At 39.0% G+C, this 17,686-nt stretch overlaps 1 protein-coding gene across 1 annotated transcript in view; it reads left to right on the top strand.

Annotated features, from left to right (window-relative positions):
• The window catches only part of ANO2 (anoctamin 2), a 179,234-nt gene that overhangs the window by 70,914 nt on the left and 90,634 nt on the right, over nt 1-17,686 (top strand). The window contains exons 12-13 of the mRNA XM_072335289.1: nt 288-448; nt 3,544-3,626. Coding sequence (XP_072191390.1) covers nt 288-448; nt 3,544-3,626 — 244 coding nt within the window. The remainder of the gene's footprint in view (nt 1-287; nt 449-3,543; nt 3,627-17,686) is intronic.

The raw sequence follows: 17,686 nt of genomic DNA, 5'->3' as shown, positions 1-17,686 counted from the left end.
ATCCCAATTTTTAGTGCTGTCTTAAGAGAATCACTAATAAAAGATATGTTGATTCATTAGACTGGATGCTGATTTAATTTCTGTTGGTAAGGTGTTCATCAGTATTTTGATATTACAGAGGTTGGGAATGTGCTGTTAAGAGACACAGTGCTGATGGGCTTTTCCTCCCTGAAAGCCACATATCAAAAATATCTTGTAATTGCTATGAATTGTTTCTTGATATCACTACTGTACAATGCTTTCCTGAACAGTAATATTCTAAGAACTCATGCACTTATCATTCACAGTAAGGAAATGTGTGACCAGCATAATACCTTCACCATGTGCCCTCTCTGTGACAAGTTCTGTGATTACTGGAACCTCAGCTCTGCATGTTCTACAGCTCGAGCTAGCCACTTATTTGACAACCCTGCCACAGTCTTCTTCTCCATCTTTATGGCTCTCTGGGGTGAGTATGATTTCCAAAGCTTGACTGTTGGACTCTGTCTCGCTCCAATTTATATGAAGGAGGTTCTTTTAGTATCATATCATAGTATCATAGTATCATAGTATTGTGCGAGTTGGAAGGGACCTTAGAGATCATCGAGTCCAACTCCCGGGATTCGAGCCCTCTGTGTAGCAGAGCGGCACTTCTACCCCCTGCTCCACAGGGGGGATTCGAACCTGGGCCCCCTGGTGTTGCAGACGGGAATACCCGATTATGAGATGAAGACACAATGGGTCAAGTGCTAGCCTGACTAGCTTGTTACAAATCCTCGTTGCTTAGGGATATGGGGATGGGAAGATAGGTGACAGAAAAGAGATGGGAAATAAAAACAAAGAGTCTTTCTAGAAAGCAAGAGGGAGATAGTCATCACCATGGGTCCAACATGGTCTGTAGTGCATTTGATCTCAGGAACTCATCCAGTCACCATGGGGGATGGGAAAAAGCCAGGAAGATTTTCAGAAAGCAGGCCCTGGGAGGTTCTTCCAAAGAGTTTTTTTTCCCTCATGAAATTCTTCCATCAAAGGCTTCTTTGGCAGTTCTTCTCTGAAGTCCTCAGTTCAGTGAGGGCCTTTTATTACCCATGTCTCTGGTTGTTTTATTTTATTTTTTTTCTACTCCTACTTTTTTTCTGTTAGTGTGACATACCTGGTTCAACAGATAAGCCAGCAGGGAGTGGTGCCTTCATTGCCATGCACAAACTTTACTGCCTTTTGCAGTGGTTCAGCTCCTCCAAGCCACCCCTGATAAGACTGCTTGTTTGCTTCTGCTTATCTTTACAATCCTAAGAAGTACTGCGGCATGGTGACAGCCACCACTTGCCCCCCTAGATAATTCACAGATGTCATTTAGAGTCTTATCACCAGAAAGGCCTCACAAAGCAAGCTTTGAGACAAAAAAAAAGAATAATAGTTTTGTCTTTCACAGAATCTTCAATGAAATTAAAGCTGACAAATGGCAGTAGAAAGCAGTATCCTTACACAGGATAGAGTGATACTAGAGTGAGTGTAATGCATATAGCTTACTGAAGTCGGCAAGCCTCAGAAGGCAAATGATAGAATCTCTGTGCTGAAACTGGAGAAAGAATTATTACAATACTTTCTTTAGTCAACTGAAAGGTTTGAAATAAATGAAGAACAGCTGGGTAGTCCAGGGAGGAAAACTGCATCTTTTATCCCTTTATTTCCTTGTTTGATTTCACTACTAATCTCTGGCACGCTTTCCCTCATTTTCTATTGAAATGGCAAGTCCTATTCAGCTCTTCTGCATTTGGGACTGGAGTGTATTTCAGTTTCCCTATGTGGTATGCAACTAAAAGGGTTTAATTTAAGCCCTCCCACTTCCGTGTGGGAAAACTTAGTGACACAATTGTATCAAAACTGTATTGGATTCTGAGAACAATGGAACTATTATTATTTTTGTATTTATAATATATTATTAATGCAGGCTTGGTTTTTTTAATGACAAAAATTCTCTGCCTCACTGAGGGGTCAAAACACTTCATAAACACCATTGAATATATTCTAGTATTATTGAGTCTGACCTCACCTCAGCCACGTGTCTCACTGCTGGTGCTATGCTCTCATTCACATTAGATCTTGTTATTGTGAGACTTAGAGGCGTAGTTGCTACTGTAAAATGATTTTTTTAATTTTCTTATTCATTTTTCATATAAGGAAATTTTAATTCTTAATAGGTAATTGAGCAAACATATTGCTCTGAAGCTATCACTCAGCAGTGTGCAACTCTATTTAGATTTCATAGCTTGTTTTAGAAAAGACTATTATCTTGGGACTGAGCAAAATCAGCATAGGATTTTTTTTGTTTTGTAAGACTCGGACTGCTTTAATAGCAATGCAACTTCTCCCACTGTTACCATGTAGCTCACACCAAGTGTAGATGCAAATGAAGGAAGCTAAATCTGAATTTCTTCTGTGTCTTAGGGAGTTATCTACAAAGTAGTCAAAGTGATTTAAATACTGCTGTGATCAAACAACCTCTTTGAAACAACTGAAAAGAGGACAAGAACCATAAGGAAATGGAAAACAGTGTCCATAATTGTTTATTAATATAGTTTTTATTTATACACATATATATTTATTTGACATATTCTGGAATAACATTGCTATAATTTTCTGGAAATGGGTATCCACAAGTCAACAGTAAGAAATGCTATTTCTAATAAATCCAGAAGTACACAAATTATGACAAACTAGGCAAAGGAGTATCTAGAGGAAACAGCACTCATAAGAAGAAGGTCAAGAGACTAAATACAAGACAAGCACTACATGATCGGTTATTTCAACTTAATGAAAAAGGAAAAGCAGGAGACTGAACTACTGGTCCACGCCTTAGTGCAAAACCCTAAGGTCACGTGCTTACACAGTGCAAAACCATTCAACCATCCCTTTATAATGTATTTCAAAGAGATTATTTTCTACACATCAGTACAATAATGGGTCATAATTTACATGTATGTATCAGTGACTGATTTCAGAAGCAGGTGATACTGCTTTCTTCTCATGTTTCTGACTGAAAGACTGTTTGGATAGTTATAGTGTTAATATTAATATTTAGACCTAAGTTTTGTTTCATGATATGCTTTGTGACTCACAATAAATTAAGAGAGATGATGTTCTTGGGGTGGATATCAGGGTTCAGTTCCAATTCCTGACAAGAACTATCCAGTGCTTTTGGCCAATCTGTGGAGTCTCTTTTCTGTATTTTGTTTGTAAAAATACAGTAATTACTGTTTCTGTACTTGTACTGTGGCCTTCTTTTAGAATTGGAATGGATCTCTTTCTTATTTTTAAAGGGTCTAGAATAATGGGCATTAAATATCAAATCATCATCATAGTATCATAGTATCGTGTGAGTTGGAAGGGACCTTAGAGATCATTGAGTCCAACTCCCAGGATTCGAGCCCTCTAGTGTAGCAGAGCGGCACTTCTACCACCAGATGGTGCTTCCAAGAAACAAAAACATTCACAATAGTAAATTTTTATTTTTTTTTTTAATTATTATTACTTATTTATTTATTTATTTATTTATTTTTAAAGCCACTATGTTCCTAGAGCAGTGGAAGCGTTTACAGATGAGACTGAGTTACTTCTGGGATCTGACTGGACTGGATGAAGAAGAAGTAAGTTTCTTCTCCCTGAATTAATTCACTGTATAAATTATTCTCAGTCTGAGGGTACTTTCTCAGGACTGTTCTCTTAGTGCTATAACTGGCACAATTTTGAATGTCAATGTGTCCTTCAGGAAATGGTCACATATGTACTAGCACGCTAATTTTAACAATCAGTGTTGAAAAGGACTTCAAGATGCCAGCAGGTGATTCTTTGTTGAAAATGCCATATGCCATTTTACAGAGTATGATAACAGAACAAGGTTAATACCTTGCCATACACATGCCACATCATTAACAAAAATTCTCTGTGATGTCAACTGTAACATGTTAAGATAACATAAAGAATATCTGCATCTAGGTCTGTCCTGTATCTATGATGACATATTTAAAACATCCTGAGCTTCGTGTACTCTCTCACAAAGCCCTTTAAAGCAAGCAATATGTTTGATTACTCAAAAAAATTTTTGAAATGCCTTGCAATAAACTGATAGGTCTTCAAACTGTACCTGAGTTGTCTGAAAAGTGAGAGATTGTAGTTTATTACTATTCACAACATCCCTAGTACATTTTTAGTTTTATTTCTCAGATATTGTTTTATGTGCCATAGTGTATTGTCTGTTTAAATTGCTGAATGTCATCACAGGATTAATTTCAAACTCTGACAAAAAAGAGAGGAGTTACTATCCCTAAATATCCCTTAATATCCTCTACTGTAACTATGTATGTGCATTACATATGCCATACTGATATATATTGCCATGGCATTGAAATAGGGTCAGATTCAGCATCATGCTGATCAAAATGCAAAGTAGTTTAGAACTAGAGCAATTAAATTATCTTTTAGCATTTCTAGCAAGCTGTGTACCTACAAATAATAATTTGTTGTTGATTGCTCTCTTCATTGGCTTCAAGAAATGAATTCAAATTCTCCTATCAGATAAAGGCAATCCTACAACTCCCATTCCAGAAATCTAATCACATTTTGTTGTGTTCCATCACAGTTCCTCTAATATCAGACCACATACAAAGCTAGAATAGGGCCACTTTCCAGTTCTGTTTCTTAAACTCGGCTCAAATAGAAAGTAGAGTTCAAATAAATGAGAAGGAAACTAAGCTTTACTAATGAACCTTACTCTGTAGTATGGTTCTATTTTGCACTCTGCAGCGTGCTTGATGAACCCTGTAGATTTACTGAATTTCAAGTTAATCCCTTGCACTAAAAAATACTGAGGCTATACTCAGTATTTGCAAAATGCAGTGAAAAAATCTATAGATTTGTGAGCCCTGTGATGAAGAGTTCTGAAGTGTTAAAATCTTGTGTACAGGAACCATAAGATCACAAGAATCCTTTGTTTATTACAAATAAAGGAGTTCTAGATACATCTCAACACAGCTGAAGAACTAGGAGTGCAAAACCATAAAAAATAAAAAGGCTGGAGAGGACTGTGAGGGGCTGCCCCTTGTGTATGGTAGAATCAGCTCTACTTAAATCACTATAAAAAGTTGTTTGTCTTATTTATTCTTAAAGAAATCTTTAAGTGAAGATTTCACATCCTCCCTAGGCAATCCATTCTGATACTACTGATTCTCGTTGTTCTCTTACTGCTGATAAGCTTTTCCTAATGCGTAATTTAAACATACTTCCTTGTTCATTATCTCCTTTCATTCATGCAAAGATAAAAAGCTTACCCCATCCTCAGCAAAATTCAACATAATTCTCTCTCTCTCTCTTTTTTTTTTTTTTAAATTATTTTTTTTTTAATTTTTATGAACTTAAGAAAAACAATTCTGCTTTTTCAGTCTTTACCCCTAGATCTTATTTTCTAGATGTCTTTTTGTTCTTGTTCTCTTCTGGACTTTTTCTACATGACCCAGATCTTTTGTAAAAAGTAATGCTCAAAATGGACATTTGAACTGACATCTTACTTAAACAGGAAGTCAGAATATCATTTTGTCATTCTCTTGGTATAAATGAAGAAATGAAAAGGATAAGATTTTCTCACCTTTTATCCTTTAAATTAATGGAGATGAAGATAAATTTATCCACAAGACAGATCTTGAAATGATGTTACATCAGCGTGCTAATCACTTCAGGCAGTGAAGTGTTTACAGATGACTTGATATACTGATGAAAATAATGTTGAAATATGGAAAATTGTGTCTGATCAGGTTAGGCTAGAGGGAAGTAACAGGACCCTGAGGAACACTCGGGATCACTTAACAGAGCATGAAGGAAAGGGACAAGATGTTCAGGAGTGTTAACAGTTTTAAGACAAGCTAGGATTAAATTACTTGTTATTGAAAGTCTCATGGTAAAGGGAAGTAATGGAACCAAAACATGAAAGAAAATGATCATAAGAGTTGATGAGTTTAGAAGGGCATTTTGAAAATTATATTGAAATAAATGTGTTCTGTGTAATTTTTGTGGACTCTTGACTACAAAAAATTCAGTAAAATTACTTTATTTAAACATGCTAGGCCAAATCTTTTTCTTCAAAAGAGTAACACAACAGATTCATTTAGCAATAGACATTTGAGGAAGCAGACTCCCCAAGGCTTACGTGCATACGTGCATTTGGCAGCTATACAGGCTTAGAGGATTTGAGATATAGAAACATCATAAATGAATAACATAAATAGTAGATGTCATTGAGTATTGGACTGCTAAATGGGTAATTGTCTTGAAAAGCAGTTGAATGATTAATAACTATATGGGTGAGGAAAAGAAGAAAGGAAGGAAGGAAGGAAGGAAGGAAGGAAGGAAGGAAGGAAGGAAGGAAGGAAGGAAGGAAGGAAGGAAGGAAGGAAGGAAGGAAGGAAGGAAGGAAGGAAGGAAGGAAGGAAGGAAGGAAGGAAGGAAGGAAGGAAGGAAGGAAGGAAGGAAGGAAGGAAGGAAGGAAGGAAGGAAGGAAGGAAGGAAGGAAGGAAGGAAGGAAGGAAGGAAGGAAGGAAGGAAGGAAGGAAGGAAGGAAGGAAGGAAGGAAGGAAGGAAGGAAGGAAGGAAGGAAGGAAGGAAGGAAGGAAGGAAATTTTAGAACTCGGAACAGAGGTTGGAATAACAAATGGACAGACAGAAAAGTCCACACTGATTGAAGTGCAAATTAGAGAACACATTATTACTCAAATAATCAAGCTGTTATACTGTTTCAGTACATGTCTTTGTTAGAAATATATCTGGTGAGTGACAATTTTAAGTTTAGATCCTCTGTTCTGTAAAATAATGGTTTTTTGTTTGTTTGTTTTTTGTTTTTGTGTGTATGCATGAGTGTGTGCGTGTGTATTTCAATTCCCAAGTTTCTTTTCTCTTTTTCTATTTGATGATTTTTAACAGATATTTATTGAATACTTACGGAAAACTTTAAGATACTCTGTGGATTCTGAGTTTATATAAAACAATAAGGAAGGCAGACTGGATAATAGAATTAAATATTGAACAACCTTGTGGATATTAATTATGTTTACAGATATATCCTATTTTCCCCTCATTTTGGGTCATGTTTTAATTTGAATTACTCTACTAAATTTTTGTAAATTCTCATAAGCTGATTGATATGAAGTTTTCATCTTGTCTTCCACATTGCGAAGTATGGAGGCAGACTCTTTTTAAGTTCTAACAATGTCTACTAAAAAAACCTTCATATTTTATTTGTTTAAAATGAGGAGTGAAACAGACTCTAATGAAATAACTAATAACTAATATAATAATTTGCAGTATAGGCCTCTTGGGAAAAATGATCAATGATGTCAAAGAAGAAATATGTAGCTAGAGTAATTTGTACTGCCTAAAATTTCTCCCTTTCAACTTCACTACTTTTCAGGTCTTTTTGTACTGATAAGATCTATGTTTTGGGTTACTTTCCTCATATGTTTTCTTACACTTTTTCTCATACCTATTCTGTAACTGGAATAAGGTTGGAAGACCTGAAGTCATTGTTGATCAGGGCATGGTGATTGCATGGATGATGGGAAATAAGAGATACTGCTAGAAGAGAGGGTGACGAGGAAGAAAATCTTCCTTTCCAACAGTTCTCTGTCTTGGCCTACTACATCTTCTATTCGACACTGAACACCATTAGGAAAAGGGAGCATTTCCATGCTCTTCCTTCCTCCTCTTTTACAGTGACTCAAAAGATCCAGGTAGTTTAGCAGTTTGTCAGCAATGTGTTTCTTGCAGAGCAGAGAAACAGGTTAGAGGCAGCTGGCTTTTTGGAAGAAAGGTGTGGAATGAGGGGGGAGGATCTTGAGCTGCCAGGGAGTACGTAATATGTGGGAGACAGGTCTGAGGAGCAGGAGAGTGAATCTTCTCCATTCCCAGAGTGTCACAAGTTCTGCCTGCACTTTTCAGGTCCCACAGTGAAGTATTACTCTCTCTCCCAGAACTACCCTCAATCAAGATCTCTTAGGCACCATTTGCAATTTTTTAATTTTTTTTTTTTCTCAGTCCCATTATTCCTCCTTTCTGTTCTCCTCTGTTGCACCTAAGAAGGTCAGTTTTATTGTATACTAAGGATACTATATATACTATACTACTATTGTGTGCCTCCGGTGGCGCAGCGGTAGAATTCCCGTCTGCAACACCAGGGGGCCCGGGTTCGAATCCCCCCCTGTGGAGCAGGGGGTAGAAGTGCCGCTCTGCTACACAGAGGGCTCGAATCCCGGGAGTTGGACTCGATGATCTCTAAGGTCCCTTCCAACTCGCACGATACTATGATACTATGATGATACTATGAAAGGCTTATTCACTGTTAAATAAATTAGCCACACTGGCAGCTTGCAAGAGTAATATTTTGGCAGTTCACAAGGTTAACCTATTGACGTTAACGGGGCAGTCAGTCTAGTCCTGACTCAGGAACCTCAGCACTGTATTGCTCTAGTCCTTGTATTTGAACAGAGGTTGCTATTTTTTAACACCAAATGAATATGCAAATCACGTGGATGAAACTCTTGTTTTAATGAACTGGAATAAAGAGGTGTAAATTTCAATCTTTTGTAAAGTCTTCTATTTTACTGTTATTTATCTTATGATTTTTATTTCCATAAAGTCACAGAAAGAATAAGCCAGACAAAAACAAGATGGGAGGAGAAATAGCTTTTCTCTCAATCTGCACAAATTACTAACCTCAGTGGAAGCTATTTGTAGAAGTGCTTGTGAAGTTGAAAAAGAAAAGATTTTAAAACTTTGTGATATTGTTTACTGACATCCAAAATTTATAATTGCTTATATGTTTAAAATTGATATAGTTTCAAAACCCATATTTTGGATGTCAAAATGGATTCATATTGCTTAGTTTTTCTTTAGACTCAAATTATGTGATTATGTGGTGTGAGATATTCTCTTTATTGATGCAAGTTCCAAATTATTCATTATTTTCAACAATATATACTGTATCTTTTCTATTAGATACATCCACAGTTCTCTGGGTCAGAGCTAAGAAAATAGTTAAAACTTGAAAAACATAAAGGCTTTTCCTAAACCCACATTTTCAAGCCAATAAAACATCACTGGCTTTTTAGATCTCTCCTTACTGCTTCCATTTTATGTAGACTGCTCTACAAGTAATGCCACTTATTTATTTCCATGGAAACTACAACGGGTACAAAGACTACAATAACACTGTTTGATAGAGCAAATTCTGTGCTACTATTTTTTAACAAATTCACAGTGCACTGGAATTACTGGTAGGTGAACGCCTGCAAACCTGAGCAGGGGAGCCTACATCCACCACTTCTCTCTCTCCTTTCTGGCCATGCTTCCAGAAGCATATATGTAGAGTCATAGAATAGCTCAGATTGGAAAAGACCTTGAAGATCATCAATTCTAACAACAACTTAACCAAACCACCTTAACTCTAACAGCCCTCATGTCCCTGAGCACCACATCCAAACAGTTTTTAAACACATTCAGGGGTTGAGATTCAACCACCTCCCTGGGGAGCATATTCCAGTGATTAACAACCCTTTTTGTAAAGAAGTGTTTCCTGATATCCAATCTAAACTTACCCTGGCACAACTTGAGGCCATTTCCCCTTGTCCTGTCACCTGTCACCAGTGAGAAGAGACCTGCCCTGCTCTCGCTGTAAGCATCTGTCAAGTATTTGAAGAGAGCAATAAGGTCTCCCTTCAGCCTTCTTTTCCCCAGACTAAGCAGCCCCAGTTCCTTCAGTCACTCCTCGTAGGGCATATTCTCCAAGCCTTTCACAGGCCTTGTTGCCCTTTCTTGGACCTCCTCCCGCACCTCAATGTCCTTTGTATATTGTGCCCAAAACTGAACACAGTTCTAGAGTTGAGGATTCACCAGTGCTGAGTACAGGGGCAGGATTACTTCCCTAGTCCTTCTCACCATACCATTCCTGATACAAGCCAGGATGCCATTGGCCTTCTTGGCCACCTGGGCATGCTTCTGGCTCATATTCAGCTGACTATCCATCAGTACATCAAGGTCCCTTTCCACCAGGCAGCTTTACAGCCATTCCTCCCCAAGCCTGTAGGGTTGCTTGGGGTTGTTGTGACCAAAATGCAAGACCTGATACTTGGCCCTACTGAAACTCATACAGCTTACCCTGGCCCAACTGGATTTAACTCCATTGACCACAACTCTTTGAGCCCAGACATCCAGCCAGTGTTTCACCCAGCAGAGCATATGCTCATCCAAACCATGGACAGCCAGCTTCTCCATAAGGATGGTGTGGGGGACAATGTCAAAGGCTTTACTGAAGTCCAGGTAGGCCACATCCTTCATCCACTAAGTGGGTCACCTTGTCATTGAACAAAATCAGGTTTGTCAAACAGGATCTACCATTCATAAGCCCATGCTGACTGGGCCTGATCCCCTGGCTGACCTGTAGTTGGTCCTTGATGGTTTCTGAGATTATCCATTCCATAAATTTCCCTGGCACCAAGGTGAGACTGATAAGGTCTCTAGCTACCAGGATCATCTTTCTTTTGAAGATAGGCATCACATTTGCCAGTATCCAGTCCACCGGGACATTCCTGTTTAGCCAGGACTGTTGAAGGATGATGGAGAGTGGCTTGGCAACCCCATCTGCCAACTTCCTCAGCACTCTAGGGTACAGTCCACCTGGCCCCATGGACTTGCAAGTGTCCAGCTTTCAGAGCAGGTCCAAAACCATCTCCTCATGGATTATGCAGGGCCTATTTCTTTAACCATCTCTGTCTACCAGCTGAAGTAGCTGTGTGCCCTGGAAGGAACTAGTCTTACTATTAAAGACATGAACTTCCACATCAGATGCTATTTTGTTAGACCTTCTCTTTGCTACCATCTCTTGCATAGCAAAAAAATGCAACAGAATATTGTTTGGAAAGTTTAACCTCTACCACCAACATCTGCCTCTGATGTTGCGGGCCAACATAGTAAAATAGGAAGCATTAATTCTGGAGCCATTGAAGTCTGAAGAATTATACAATAGCCCTCCCTCCCCTTGGAAAAGAAAGGGGGGGGGGAGGGGGGGGGGGGGGGGGGGGGGGACGACAACGACACGGGACGTGGGGAAGGGTGGGAGGGGTGTGGATGGAGGACTCAAAAACCTGATTGAGATAGGAGATACTGATTTATTAAAAGGACTCTGGGACGATACAGAATGATTAAGAGTAATAAATTTAAACAAACAGAAAATAAAACAGGAGGAGAGAGAGAAAATCAATCCAAATATTTATCATCAGGGTCTCCACCACTCACCTCCTGGAAAGAGACCAGAGAACTCTTCCCCTGTCACTCAGAATCAGAAATCTTGTGAAGGCTCCCAGAAAATGCAGTACATCCTAGTATATTTTCCATTTGGAGAGTCAGATGTATCTTCTCTTTGGAAACTCAGAACTCATGTGAGACTGCTAGAAGAAACACAGCTCCACAGTGCATTGTATTTTCTGCACCCATCAGCCTGAAATATGATATTATGATACAGAATACTGATAAAACCAGACCTTATACTCTGCAGTACAGAACTGATTTGGCATTTTTGTGTGTAGGTTTATGTAAAAAACCTGTGATCTGTACCTTGTTAACTAATAATCCTTTATAAAATAATGGAATTCTCAACATCTTTGATTGTATGCTTACCATAGCATGTTCAAATATGAGTGTGTTAAGGTAGATGTCTTGAACAGAGACTTTCAAAGGAATCTGAGAATTAGATATTCAGATTCCATTGTACCTTCTACATAAAAAGGGGAAGGAGCTTTCTTAGACCTCAACAGATCAACAGTTATCTGGTATCTGTGGACAAAAATGCCATCTGTACATTCTTGGTATCAATTCTGATGTCTCATCTGTGATCTGAATCTACTGACTAAAGATGCAGAAAAGTAATTCCAGAAATAAACTGGGTGATCTTTGTAGTGAGACAACCAATTAATGACATGAATTTTCAAAGGGCATTGAGAAGGAGGGAAAAACCACAAATGCACAAGGGCTGGAAGAGACCTCTGGAGATCACCTAGTAGACACCCATGCTAAAGTGTACTCTCTACAGCATGTTACACAGTAACTTCCTGTATTACAGACAGTGCGCATTACCCCCTTTTTTCTGATCTTGAGCACCACTGAAAAAAAAAATGAGGCACTATTTCTTGACACCTTCCCTTTAGATATTTATAAGGAATTTTGGTAAGGTCCCCTCTCAGCCTTTTCTTCAGTCTCAACAGTCCAAGGTCCATTAACCTTTCCTCATAAGAGAGATGCTCCAGGCCCCTAATTATCTTTGTAATCTTTGTCTGGACTCTCTCCAGCAGTTCTCTGCCTTTCTTGAACCAGGAAATCCAGAACTGGACACACTCCAGATGTGGCCTCAGAGGCAGAGTAGATGAGGAGGTTAACCTCCCTTTAGGCCATGCTCTTTTTAGAAGAGGCATCGATACAGCAGAAACAAATTAATAAAACCTGAAATTTAATTTTTTTTTGTTGTTGTTCAAAAATGGATTTTCAGTTCAGATTAGTTGTAGTATCTGAACTTCTTTATATTAGATATGAGCCAGTGCTCCAAATTGGATCATAGTTCAACTTGAAAAGTTCATGGGGGTTTAGAAATGCAGTGATTGATTGGTCAGGTTGGTCACCTTCTAGAACCAATTAATTCTGAATACTGAAAAGTCTTAGTTGGCATGATTCTAATGTGCATGATTTAGGTTGTTCTATAAAGTGTTCTTTAAAATGCTATATGTGACAGACAGGTTGTCAGTAAGTCATGGCTTCAAGATGAATAGGCTGAAAGGAAGAATACTCATGGCAAACGAAAATTTCAGAAATATAAACAGTCAGTGCTGAGACAATACTATTTCATAAAGAAAAATCCAGACCTGTTGCTACCTGGTAGAGAACTTAATGGATAACAGAAAAAAACAGGCTACTTGAGAGGCATTCTTATTAATATGTGAAAAACTGACAGGTACTTAGGGATCTGGCATGCTAAAAACATTCTTACTTTATATTCACTTATCTAACTCTGATAAGGGAACAACAGGTAAAGTAATGACATGTTCAATAGTCATATGCATCAGATTATTATCTTGCAAGTTTGATTTATCAGTCAACTTGGACAGGTGTTTGCCCAGGCAATAATAAATCTTAAGTATATAAACTCTTGAGTAGCCTTCATAGAAGGAAACTATAAAACATTTACCTCTTTCATGCATCAATTACCTTCTGTTTTAACTTTCTTTAAAAATTTTTGAGACCTCTGTGGTGTGTAATGTGCCTTGGACCAATTACAAGTTCAAGGCCCAGTTTATCATGAATTTGATCTTGCTTAGAAGAAAAATACTTTCTCCTAGTTAGAGGTAACTGTTCCTAAGCTTGTTAATTTGTAGGATATTTGATCTGAAGGTCATAATGCTATGATTAGTGAAACGGCTATTTCAGATCAATTCTAAAGGACTTTGCAGAGTTTACTGTATCACTCTTTGAAAGAGCTGCAAAACTGTAATCCATCCAAAAAGTACTTGTTCTTAAATAATGACAAAAATAAAAATAATAATTAAAAAAATCCATAAAAAAGCTTTCCTAAACAATGCCTCTGCAGTCAAGAATTCACACTGTTAAACTTAATCAGACAAGGAAACAGTAAACAAATAAAGAAACAATCCATTCATTAAAAACATTTGTTTCGAGAAGGAGTTCTATGCTGATACATTGGCTAAAAGAATAGAATCCTAACTCTGTAACTGTATCAACTTAATACTCCTGTAGGACAAATGAAAACACAGCAGTGATATCCGCAGATCTTTTAAATTTTATAGGATCGAGGTAATTTTATTTATTTATTTTTTAAATCAAAGTTAGTTCAACACAATGAACAGAAAATTCCACAGACAAATTGGTTGATACGACATTGTGTTATGACCCAACTTTGTGGCTTTTTTTCCTTTATGATATATTCACAGTGTTTGTTTTCATGGTGGTTTCTCATGCGTAAGTTCCCATAGCACTATTTGAGGGACATTTGACTTCAGACTTAAAATTCTTGTTACAAACATAGAAGTATTTCAGTGGGTTGCATGTGAATCAATTTTGATAGTGAAAAATAAATGGTGCTGTATGCTACCACGATTTCCTACAAAGCATGGTATTTTGATATTGCAGTGGCAGCATATGTTTGTTTGGTTTCAGTTTAAGGGCACTTAAAAATCCGAGGGTACTTTTCAAAATGTATGCAGTACAAAATACATGGAATACTCTGAAAGTATTGCCTCCTCTTTATTTCCATGGAAATTACAACAGATACTAAGAGCACAATGACAAATTCTCAGCTACAAAACTATTTTTCAACATAGGCACCACCATTAGCTGTGCACCAGTGGATGCTAAGAAAATTTTGCCCCTGCAGTCTTCCTATCTCAAAAGACAATGCACATCATTTTACCCACTGAAGGCAGCATCTTGTGCTATTTCTGTTCCTGTGCGAGCAATTGTGGGGCCCACCTGGTCCAACACTGTCAAAGTCATTTCCAGTGCACTGAAGCTGATATTCAGCTCTACACAGCTCCATGGTCATAAAGTTGCTGATTTGCATGGATTAGCTGATTGAGACATTCTTCATTTTGTAATGGTATCTGTGCATGGCCATCTGGGACATGGCTTGTCTTTCATATCGTTGTTGCCACTGCTGAAATGCACCATCCACTGCCTCACTATGCTCATGTCCACTCTTTGGTCTCCATGAACAATCATCAAAGTACTGCTGAATGTCTGTGGGCCCTTTTCAGTAGGAGAAATTCAGTTCTACATCTTTGCTTCAGACATACTCCCATATCAGACACCAGTTTATCAGACTACCCCTCTGCTGGTATCTACTGCATGGCAACAAAATGCAACAGAATATCAGCCTCATTAGCATCTACAACAGGTGGGAAGATTCAGCCTCTACTGCCATACCATCAAAATCCATCTGTGACTTTGTGGGACAAAATAATAAAATAGGATACATTACTTTTGAAGCAAGCCTTATAGTCATATACATGGCTCTAAAACACTACTGGTCTTGATTTACAATGCATTGTATCTGTCTATCTATACAGAATACAAATTTCCATAATATGCATAATGAATTTTTTTTTTTTTTTTTATTTTGATTGCTTCATTTTTGAAAGAACCACTGTCTGGAGAGGTGCTGGCAACACTGCAGCACATATGAAGCCTTAAGATGATGAGGCTGCAGGGGAAATAGGAAAAGGCAATGGGGAAAATAATGGGAAATATTTAAAAGGAAATAATGAGTTGTTCTTTAAGGAGGTGACAAGACCAGCTACCCAGCTGAAGCGCCTCTACACCAATGAATACAGCTTGGGAAATAAACAAGAGGAGCTGGAAGCTACTGTACTACTAGAAAACCAGGGTATAGTTGCCATCACTGAAACCTGGTGGGATGATTCCCATGAGCATAGGGTGGCTAAACAGTTACAAACTGTTTAGAAGGGACAGACAAGGAAGGAGGGGAGGAGGTATTGCTATCTTCATCAGGAAAGGCAGAGGATGTGAAGAGCTGTCTCTAAAGAACTGTCATGAGCAAGTATGCTATGGGTCACTGTTAGAGACTGAGGCGGCAAAGGAAGCCTTGTAATTGATGTCTAATACAGGACACCAGATTGGTCAGAGCTTGCTGATGAGGCCTTCTACCTCCAGGTACAGGAGGCACAGTGACTGCAAGTGCTTGTCCTTCTGGTGGACTTAAATCACCCAGATATCTGCTGAAAAAGTAGCATGGAGACCTGTAGGCAACCCAAGAGGCTCCCAGAATACACTGAGGATTACTTCTTGAGTCAAGTAATTGAAAACCCCACCAGGGGGGATGGAATACTGAACCTGCTGCTCACCAAAGCAAATTAATTGATTTGACATCAGAATTGGAGGCTGTCTGGGCTGCAGTGACCATGCTATAACTGAGTTCAAGATCCTGAAGAACATGAGACTGGCAAAGAGTAGAATTAGGATGCTAAATTTCAGGGAAGCTAACTTCCAGATCTTCAGGGAGTTAGTCAACAAAGCCCCCTAGAAACTGTCCTCATGCAAAAAGGTGCAGACTGGAGATGGCAGATCTTTAAAGACACTTTCCTCAGCATGCAAGAGCTCTCCATTTCCAGGTGTAGCAAGTCAGAACAGGAAGGCAAGAGACTGGTGTAGATAAGCTGGAACCTGCTGGTCAAGCTGGAGAGCAAAAAAAAAAAAAAAAAAAAAAAAAAAAGCACAGGCAGTGAAAACAAGAACAGGTACTGTGGGAAGACTATGAGGAAGGTGTATAGGGATGGGATCAGGAGAACCAAGGCTCAGCTTGAACTGTATTTGGCAAGGGATGCCAAGAAGAACAAGAAAGGCTCCTACAGTTACCCCAATCAGAAAAGAACAGTCCAGTAGGGCATAATCTGCCCAGTGAGTGACACAGGCAACCTGGTAACAACGGATAAGGAGAGGGCTGAGGTACTTAACTAAAAAAGCAAAAAGCTTCAGTCTTCTCTGATAATTGCTTGCCACACAGCCTTAAAATGTTTGGTTTTGTAGGAGGGGATCAGGTAACCAATGTTCCTCCCACTGTAAGAGAAGATCAGGTTCATGACCACATGAGGAACCTGAACATCAACAAGTCAATGGGTCCCAGTAAGATGCATCCCAGAGTCCTGAGGAAATTAGCTGATGTAGTCATCAAGCCACTCTCAATGATATTAGAAAAGTCATGGCAATAGGTGAAGTCCCTGGTGAGTGGAAAAAAGGAAACTACAGACCCATTTTTAAGAAGGGTGAAAAGGATGATCCTGAGAACTACCATCCTATCAGTCTCACCTCTGTGCCAGGAAAAATCATGGAGCAGATCCTCCTGGAATTTGTAAGGCACATGGAAGATAGTGAGGTGATAAGGGAGAACCAGCATGGCTTCACCAGGGTCAAATCCTATCTGACCAATCTAGTGGCCTTTTATGATGATGTCACTGCATCAGTGGACAAGGGAAGAGCCATTATCTAGACTTCAGTAAGGCCTTTGATACAGTACCCCACAACATCTTTCCCTCCATATTGGAATGATATTGATTTGCTTGGTGGACTATTCAATGGACGAAGAACTGATGGCAGAACTGAGTCTAAAAAGCAGAGGTCAATAGCTCAATGTGTGGATGGAGATCAGTGATGAGTGGTGTCCCCCAGGGGTCAGAGCTACTAATAATCTTCAATATCTTCATTGATGACATTGACGACAGTGTGGTTGAGTGCAGCCTCAGCAAGTTTACTGATGACACCAAGCAGTGGGTTGCGGTCAACACACCAGCGAGATGGAATCCCATTTAGAGGGGCCTAGACAGACTTGAGCAGTGAGCCCAGGTGGACCTCATGAGGTTCAACAAATCTAAATGAAAGATCTTGCACCTGGGTTGAGGCAACCTTTACTACCAGTACAATCTATAGGATGAAAGAATTGAGTGCAACCTTGCTGAAAAGGACCTGGGGGTACTGATGGATGGGAAGCTGTACAAGAGCCAGCAATGTGTCCTTGCAGCCCAGAAAGCCCAGGAAAGTATCCTTGTCTGCATCAAAAGAAGCATGGCCAGCAGGTCAAGGGAGGTGATCCTGC

The sequence above is a fragment of the Excalfactoria chinensis genome, chromosome 1, assembly GCF_039878825.1.
Source record: "Excalfactoria chinensis isolate bCotChi1 chromosome 1, bCotChi1.hap2, whole genome shotgun sequence".
NCBI classification, from domain to species: domain Eukaryota; kingdom Metazoa; phylum Chordata; class Aves; order Galliformes; family Phasianidae; genus Excalfactoria; species Excalfactoria chinensis.
The sequence above is the reverse complement of the archived record's forward strand: the minus strand, read 5'-3'. Positions and strand labels throughout refer to the sequence as shown.